Here is a 9,392-nt window from a genome sequence, read left to right as displayed (position 1 = left end):
ATTATTAATTAAATTGGTTCATCGAAGGCCTACTAACACATGCACCATTAATTGGTTTTTGTAGAGTGATTGAAGCCTATTTGTCAGAGTTTATGATCGTGGAAAGCCAATTGCTGGTCAAATTCAATTGAAAATGAAGGAATATAGAAAAGCAAATGTACAAGTTCTTAAGCCTATTTACCATTTTTGTTCATGTTAATTATATATTCAAGTTCTTAAGACAAAAGTTGAAGCAACCTGTGAATTTCAATACTCATAGTTGACATTCAGTCCTACATTTTAATTATCTTTTATACCTTTTTTTAATCTTTATTGTTGTATATTTATGATAGCTTCTTCTTTTTCTTTTTTAATTGAAAAAAAAAAGCACAAAGTTGTATGATTATGAACCTTCCATTTTATGATCAATGATGTACAAGCATTATTCTGCAGTGCATAATTCTTAATTCTTGATCTTTCAATTTGTGCTTGATCCCCCAATCAATTTTATCTCCACGGGAACATAAGACTGTCAATTCAAAAATAAAATAGGGACAGTTGTGTCAAAATTCTAAAACAAACTTAAAAAAAAAACCACTTTACAGTTTTTTTTTAGCAGTGTCATCTCTCTTGAACTTGCTAAAAAACTTAATTACCATGATCGAGTTGCATTAGAGTGGGGTAAACATTACAATTTAAAATGATCAAAATATTCTCAATAAATGGGAGAAAAAGTAGTGATAATTTTTCATAGAGTAAAATAAATTGACCTCTATTCCAGTTTACTTTAGTTTTGTAAACTTATTTATTTAATAATTTTAAAGGATATAAATACATAAGCTGTCTAAAATAATATTTTAACATATTTGAATTTCTGTTGAAAGAGATGCTTACATTTAATATTCGATTATGTTTCAAACAAATTACTTTCAATAGAAGAATGTTTGTGAAAATTAAAAAAATGATAATTCAGTTATTAGAAAAAGATTCGAAAGGCCAAAATTGCCTTTGCAGAAGATTTTCCCTTGTTAGGGAGCTATGGAGACAGGGAAGAAGGAGAACAAAGAACCCTCTCCTATCAGAATTCAGTGACCAAAGAAGCGGAGGCTACCAAGGAGAACGAGACTATGCTTTTTGGTATAAAAGATGAAGCCACCATTAACACTGAATTTGAAACCTTACAAAATTTGATGCATGGGATCTTGATGGACAAGTTGGACCTAAAATGCCCCGATTCACATTCGTGAGGGAAGAAAAATGAGAGACTTAAAATGAGGACTACTGTAAAATTAAAATGAAAATTTTACTTAGTGTCTCAACTTTTAAGGCTTTTTATATGTTAATTTAAAAGGTTAAAAATATATCATTTTTATATTTTATTAAAAAAATTAAAATGTGTGGCCCCTTGTTAGTCCTCCTCTCTCCATCCATGGTGAGCCCCACATTATATTTTATAATATTTTTTATTATAAATTATTTGAGTTGAGAGATAAAAATGACTGTCCAGATAGAAGTTAAAAGATAAAAATGACTCTTAATTAATAAAAAATATTAAAAAATAGTGAGACTCACTGATGACTAATATATGTTAAGTATTTTTAATATTAGGATGATAATGGGTGAAATCTTTAAAGTTGAGGGAGATAATTGAACTATAGTTAAGTTTAAGAAGATTTGTGGTTTTTCATATATAGTTTAGTAACAAAAATGATTCTTAACCCAAGATAATAACTACTAAGACAATAATACTTCTTGATTTATATATGCTAAAAATATATATATATATATATATATATATATAACATCAACTAAATTTCCAAATTAAGGCCAATTAAATTTGTTAATAACTTATTTTTTATTTTATCAATAATATTGTTAATCTACTAGCAAAACTTGTTAACCACAACTCCTATATATTTAATCTTGATGACTTGTAAAAATATTAACTTATTATTTACTAATGATACTTATCAATTCACTAATAAAACTTGATGAGAAACTTTTTATTCATTCAATTACAGTGACTTATTAAAACCCTCACTTATTAATTATTAATGTTGCTTGTTAACTTTTTAAAAAAACTTGTGATAGTACCTTTTACATATTAATTATGATAACTTATTAAAATTTTAACTTAACTTATTAATTAATTAATACTACTCATACTCATTAATTTTTAGCAAAACTTATTGACAGTATCTCATGTCAAATGTTGATCTTTGGTTAAAAAAAAAAAAAAAATCTCACGGCAAAAATATCTCTGTTAGTCCCTCCTCCTCCCAAGAGGCAGCGCCATTGCGCGGGACCTAGCGGTAAGAAACCCGACGATTTGGTTTGAAGTGGGATTCCATCAATCTATGGAAGCACTTCATGGTTTCTTCCTCACTTCTCCATTCCCTTTGATCACCACGCCGTCTGCTCCTTCAAAACGTCGTCGTTGCCGTCTTCGAGATCGTCCTTTCTCCGTTGAAGCGGTGCAACCAGAAATTCGGGTATGCACGAATCGGACTTGCCGCAAACAGGGCTCCTTTCAAACCCTAGAAATCCTTTCTGGTCTTGCGCCTCCGAATGTCGCCGTCAAACCGTGCGGCTGTTTGGGCAAGTGCGGTGCTGGTCCCAACCTGGTGGTCCTGCCGGACGGTGTCATCGTTGGTCATTGCGGAACTGCGGCTCGAGCGGCTGAGGTCATGTTGGGTTTGATTTCCGCAGGAGAAGGTTCGGATTCCTATGATGCCAAAAAGAGTTTAGATGCGCTTGCGCTTAGGAAGAGAGCTGAGGTTGCGTTCGAGAAGCAGAATTTCACTGAGGCTGAACTTCTGCTCTCACAGGCACTCCATCCTTTTCGCGCCTGAATGTGAAGTTTACTGTTTTATTGACTATCATTGAGGCGAAAAGTTATATTTTTTCTTTTGTTTTTAAAGAAAATCATGTAGTAGTTTCGTGATCAAGAGCTCGATTTTTTATGTAGTTAGATTGGAGTTGAGAAGCTATATTGAGATTGATATTGTCGAGTTTTTGGTTGGTGCAGGCTATCGAATTAAAACCATTAGGTGGTGTACATGTAATATAAATGCAGGTATGTTGTCACGAACTTAAAGTTAAAATTATTTCTGCGAAGGTTTATTATGGTAGCCCTGTGGAAGGTCGTGGATTTTTTGTTATGCTCCATTTAGTGGTTTTATAATTCGATTTACCATTAGTCTTTTCATTTGGTCATCGTTAAAATACTATGCATTTTTTGTTGCCTATTTTTCCAGAAAAGAGAGCTTGCAACAGGTGTTGCTGTTTCCTTGCTTGCAATCTGGCTTCAATATGAGAGAATATAGTTTTTCCCCCATTTCACTTTGAACATAATCCTTGGTGTCCTGCAAGAGTTTCATCTCCACTGTGCTAACCATGATAAGTAAGTTGAGACCTTTACTCTTCCGACATTCAGGTCAGTTGTAAGGTTGGCATGGGTAAATATTCTGGAGCTCTTGAAGACGCAAGGGAGGCTTTGGCATTAGCACCTGAGTATGCTGAGGTGAGCCAATCTCTTATAAATTTATATAGAACAGAGTTTCATGACATTCCAAATCACGGTGGGTAAGTATGATATTTAATTGATTAAATGGCACTGGGTGAAAATACATGGTTTGGGTTACATCATGGAATACTTCTCTCTAGAAATTAGTGATTCCTGGACAATTACCGTTCAATGATGCCCGTTAATCAAAAGTATTTTACTCATTTTTTTTTTTTATCTCAAGTCATAGTAACGGTTCAGGTTAAATGGTGCACCTTTGTGCATTTGAGTAAAGATGGGGACATCAATTTGTATTCCTTTCCAATCCCCGCACAGTCATAACTTGCAATTATGCATTAAGATATCATGAATGCTATTTGTTGAGCAATACGGTGTTCTTTTAAAGTTGAAACGTGTGCATCTTGGCTATTGATGCATTTGAAATGCTCAATCTTCGTAAGCAGCATGAGGAGTTTAATTTGTGCATACCCTATAAAATCTTCTTCGATGGATCAGATCTTCTATTTAAAGTATTCATGTAGAGATGATGATGGCGAGCCAAGAGACCAGTCCTTAGGTATCAACATGATTGCGGTAGCAATATTGGAATTACAGTCGACTTGGTGAAGTTTTGAGTGACAACAAGTATTTTTGTTTTGACTTCTGCCAAAAGCTTCATAAATCTTTTCATCAAAGGGATACTGCCCTTTATAGTTTAGAATTATAACAATATTCAGGATCTTATCTCAATTAGTCAGGATATGAATTGTTTGTTTTTGTAACGGCCCTGATATTCTAACCATTGGTTTACTTGTCTACCATCAGTTTGAATATATATAGTGATAACATCTGTTTGAATATGTTTGTTTTAACTTTGGTGTGTTTTTGTTTTACCCAATAAAATAATTTTTTATGTGGATTTAATTTAGTAATTTATCATCTCACTGTTCCTGCCAAAATCAAATTTACTTTCATGGTTTAGGAGCATGTCACTGAAATAGATCTTGTGAACTACTTTTCAGGCTTATCTTTGCCAAGGTGATGCATTTTTGGAATTAAAGCAATTCGATTCAGCAGAAAAGTCATATTTGGCATCTATAGATATAGATCCTTCGATCCGACGATCTAAATCATTCAAGGTAGCATTCAATCTTTTGTCCCCAACTATTTAGATATTTAGATTTTCTTGTATTTCATTTATCTAACGTAAATATTTGCATCCATGTCTATTAAATTCTGCGAGAAGGTTGATGTGGCAAGATTGCAGAAAACTCTGTTATTTCCCTTGATATCTCTCATTTGTTTCTGATGTCGATATAATGAGTAATCATTGAAAGTTTAATATGCTCTGATGGGATGCAAATGATCATTTTGGGGGGGGGGGTATTGATTTAAGCATGTTTTACAAATAAAATTTTCCTACTCATAAAGGATACAGCAACAACAATAACAAGCCTTTATCCCATTAGGTGAGATCGGTTATATGGATTGCAAGACGCCATTGTATTCTATCATTTATCAAGTTTTTAAAAATATTATTAATCAAAAGATCGCGTTCAATAATTTCTAAAAGTGTTCTCGTAGGCCTTTCTCTACTCCTCTTAACAAGGCTCAAAGTTATATATTCCACTCTTCTCATTGGTACCTCACGAGGTCTTCTTTGGACATGCCCAAACCATCTTAAATAATTTTCTATCATTTTTTCTTCAATAGGTGCTACCCTCACTTTTTCGTGTACGTGTTTATTTTGAATTTTATCTTTACATGTATGTGCACACATTCATCATAACATTTTCATCTCTGCTACTCAAACTTTATGTTCTTGTTGTCTCGTTAGAGCACAGCATTCACTATTATATAACATAGTCGGTCTGATAGCAGTACGATAAAACTTTTCTTTACGTTTATTAGGCACCTCACGGCCGTAAATAACTTCTTTAGCTTTTCTTCAATTAAACCACGTAGTTTAAATTTTATGTAAAATATCTCCACTGATTTCACTATTATTTTGAATAATGACTCCCAAATATTTGAACTTTTTTACTTAAGGTGTAATTTGATCTCCTAATTTCACTTCCAAATTATTGTCGACTAGTCTTTTATTAAATTTACAATATAAATATTCCGTCTTACTCCTACTCAGATGGAAACCTTTTGACTCCAATGTCCTCATCCCTAACTCAAGTTTACAATTAATATTTTCTCTTGTTTATGCTTTGAGAATTATATCATCCACGAAGAGTATACATTTGATAATTCTCTCTTGAATATATTCTGTCAAAACATTTAAGTCCAAGTTAAATAGATAAGGACTCAAAGATGATTCCTGATATAATTCAATCTTTATAGACAAGTCTTTTGTTTGACCACTAGACGTTCTTATACTAGTTTTTAACCCCTCATACATATCTTGTATAATTTTAATATAAGCAATCTGTACCTCCTTCTTTTTCAAGGCTTTCCAAAGAACTTCTCTTGATATACTAAGCTTTTGTCAAATCAATAAAAACCATATGTAAATCTTTATCGTTACAATGATACTTTCCCATTAATTCACTTAATAGGTAAATCACCTCTGTAGTCGATTTACTTGGCATAAAACCAAATTGATTCTCAAAAATACTTGTCTCCAATCTCAATCTATGCTCAATTACTTTCTCCCACAATTTCATTGTGTAGCTCATGAGTTTAATCGCTCTATAGTTAGTACAATTCTGAATATCCCTTTTATTTTTATAAATAAGAATTAATGTACTTTTCCTCTCGTCATCAGGCATTTTTTTGGATCGTAAAATTACATTAAATAACTTAGTTAACCATCTCATCCCTTCTTCACCTAAACATATTCACACGTCAATAGATATACAATCAGGTCCATTGGCTCTATCATTTGCCATTTTCTTAAGAACTTCCTTTACCTCCTTATCACGTATTATTTGATAGAATGATAAATTTTGTTCTCCTTCACGAGTTACTAAATTCTCCAAATTACTAGACGAATTCTCTCCATCATTGAAAAGTTTAAAAAAGTAAGTCTTCCATTTGTTTTTAATTTCATCATTTATAACTAAAATTCTTCCCTTTTCATCTTTTATACACCTTACCTATTCTAGATCTTTTGATTTTCTTTTCCTACTCTTAGCAATTTTATAAATATTTCGTTCTCTTTTCTTTGTTTCAAGACTCTTATAAAATTATTCAAAAGCTTTAGAATGAATTTATAAAGGACGGTTATAAAGGATGGTTTGAAATTTTTATTTATTTATTTATTTTGGGGTGGGGTGGGGAAGAGGAGCCTCCCTTGGATTCGTCAGTGGCTCTGAAGATAATCTATCAAGTATAATCTTGTGAACATTGAATCCATCACTTTCGTTCTTTGATGCTTGGACATGGCCATCACTTGTTTCTCCTTTACGCTATGGTTTTGCAGGCACGGATTGCAAAACTTGAGGAAAAAGTAGCTGTTGCTAATAACTTATGAGATCTACCTTTTGAACAAAGGTGCAATGAAATCACACTGATTTCAGGATGTGATTTGTTTACTATTTTCAAGGTGTAATGGATACCTTGCATCAGCTTTCAGTTAGTTGTTCAAATCTCTTATTTTCTCGAGCTTTGTGATGCAATCTGAAGCACCTCCAAAATAAATTCCCAATATTTTCTCCAGCTTTGTCCTTCCTAAGTAATATCTATGTTTACTATTACTTTGACAAAAGAATTCGATGTATAAATAAACATCTAAATTTTTTTCCCCCACTAAATTGGATCCATCTTGTTGGGATTCTCATGTCTTCAAGTAACAGGCAGACTTATCAAATGCGAAATGATTGAAGTTACAATGATATAGATGCTTTTCAATTTTTTTTTTGGTGTGCCAGCATTTGAACCTGTGCCGAAGTGATTCACTGTCAAGCGATGAACCACAAAGACAAAAGGTAGCTGGTGATATAGATGCTTTCTTATTTTAATCAATTATTGAACCACACAAGATACATTTTTTTGTCATGTGTTGTAACCTGATGTTTGAGTGGCCTGTCAATATATTTCACATTACAGGTAAACGATTGTTTCCCAAATTCTTACATATGTGCTTTTTTGAAGCTTTTTCCCCTGTTGAACTGATAAAAAATTTACAAATTCCAAAGCACTTTATAACTTATACTTTAACCCTTGGGCTGGATGGAAAGAAAATTGTGAAAGAATGCTGTAAGAGAAAACACTCAAAAATAGTAATTCTTGTTTACTGTTTTGGAAATTTTCCTTGTATTCTCTCCTCCCTATCCAAATCAAGCCTAAAAGAATCATAAATTGGCTAGTTATAACTGGTAACCTATGACAGTAGTTTTATCCAGCTGGGTCAAATTGGATGGCATCTGTGTTTTTCTGTTACTTATTTATGAAGTCAAATATTGTTAAACTCTGATGGCTTTCTTACCATCTTCCCTATTGTGCCATAAAATGATAAATAGGCCACATAATATTTTCTCTGGAATTAGTATTTTCTTCAATTTGTTGGTTCTTGCTTGTTTTCTCTTCATATTTTTCAGTAATTAGATGCAGGCTTGTACCACTTGTGAGTGTTAGCATGCTTGTTCTGATCGTTCTGTTTGGTTAATAAAATGAAGCCTTCATTGGAGTTGTAATTGTTCATAAATATGGTTTCTGTCTTAACTGAACCTGGCCTTGGGCTGAGCTACTTTGTTGTTATTTTGTTGGCAAATTGAATTCTTTGCGTCACTGGCAAATGGTCAACTGAACTTTTGAAACAGACGATAAGTCACTAACTTCTGAATTATAACAAATAGATTTTTTTTTTTTCTATTTTCTAACAACTTATGTTAAATCATTTGCTACTTGAGAGAAAAATAGACACCCACAATTTTCTAGAATGTTTATATTCATTGAAAAAATTGTCATTGTAGTGTTTGGTATGTTTAAACTCCATGTACATTTTGTAAAAATTTACATTAAATGATATCACATGAAATCAATGTGCAGATGAATCGAAGTTGACCCAGTGCAAAAAGTTCAAAGATGAGATCACTTGACAAATAACTAAAGTAATAATGGCTGATTAGACCAAGTACTTTACTAATGCCGACCTGGCCCATGTGGACCTGTAAGTAGTTGTCATGACTAAGAAGTTTGAGGGTGACATGGCCTGAGATAACCTCGTTGGCAGTTTTCTGTCCATCAAACAAATGTAAGGGTGAAGAATGAAATGGTTTAAACTCTAAAGCACTTAAGCTCTTCGTGTGGAAATGCTAAACGAAAACATAATTCATATCAATTTATAGGCGCAATGAGACTCATAGAGTCCCATAAAATAATGTTAGGTAACATTTGGATTAATGTATTTGAACTTAGAATTTTCAATTTAGAATTCATATATTTAGAAATTTTTATTTCGATAGATAGCTGAAATCCAAGGCAGAAACGAAGATTAAAAATGACACGTATATCTCTATTTTTCAATTAGAGAGAGAGAGAGAGAGGAGAGATGAAAGTAACAAAGGCATCAATAATGAAAATGTGAAGAAATATGAGAGGTTTTTAATAGTTATAATTTCAAATATTTAGGGTTTCAAGAGAATTTAAAATTATAAAAAAATTATAATAAAACATGAATTTGGATTTGATTAAATAGATTTTCATATATTCAAATAATAGATTTGGTTTAAATTTAAATATAAATTCAAATCATCTTGCATCCAGATATAACATTAGATAAATTTGCGTTCAAAGCTTTCACTGACATGTCTACTTGACCTTTTTTTATTTTTTTTATTTTACCAGCGAAAGAAGCAACTTCCATTACCAAGAGACATCACAAAGTACAACATAACAGGGAAATAGAGACAGCAAACTGAAACAAACAGTACTGAAACAATGCAACAGATACAAATTA

The 9,392-nt window shown here is 32.3% G+C and overlaps 1 protein-coding gene across 1 annotated transcript; it reads left to right on the top strand.

Annotated features, from left to right (window-relative positions):
• Nucleotides 1-2,240: 2,240 nt before the first annotated feature.
• On the top strand, nt 2,241-7,284 carry LOC129308896 (uncharacterized). The gene is made up of 5 exons (XM_054950270.1): nt 2,241-2,807; nt 3,008-3,043; nt 3,401-3,502; nt 4,507-4,623; nt 6,915-7,284. The coding sequence occupies exons 1-5, from the start codon at nt 2,337-2,339 to the stop codon at nt 6,963-6,965; spliced, it is 777 nt and encodes a 258-aa protein (XP_054806245.1). The 5' UTR covers nt 2,241-2,336; the 3' UTR covers nt 6,966-7,284.
• Nucleotides 7,285-9,392: the final 2,108 nt, after the last annotated feature.

The sequence above is a fragment of the Prosopis cineraria genome, unplaced genomic scaffold (genome assembly GCF_029017545.1).
Source record: "Prosopis cineraria cultivar Desert tree isolate PC_DT_omini unplaced genomic scaffold, ASM2901754v1 PC1, whole genome shotgun sequence".
Classification (NCBI taxonomy): domain Eukaryota; kingdom Viridiplantae; phylum Streptophyta; class Magnoliopsida; order Fabales; family Fabaceae; genus Prosopis; species Prosopis cineraria.
Note: the sequence above shows the minus strand (reverse complement) of the source record. Positions and strands in the feature narration are given on the sequence as shown.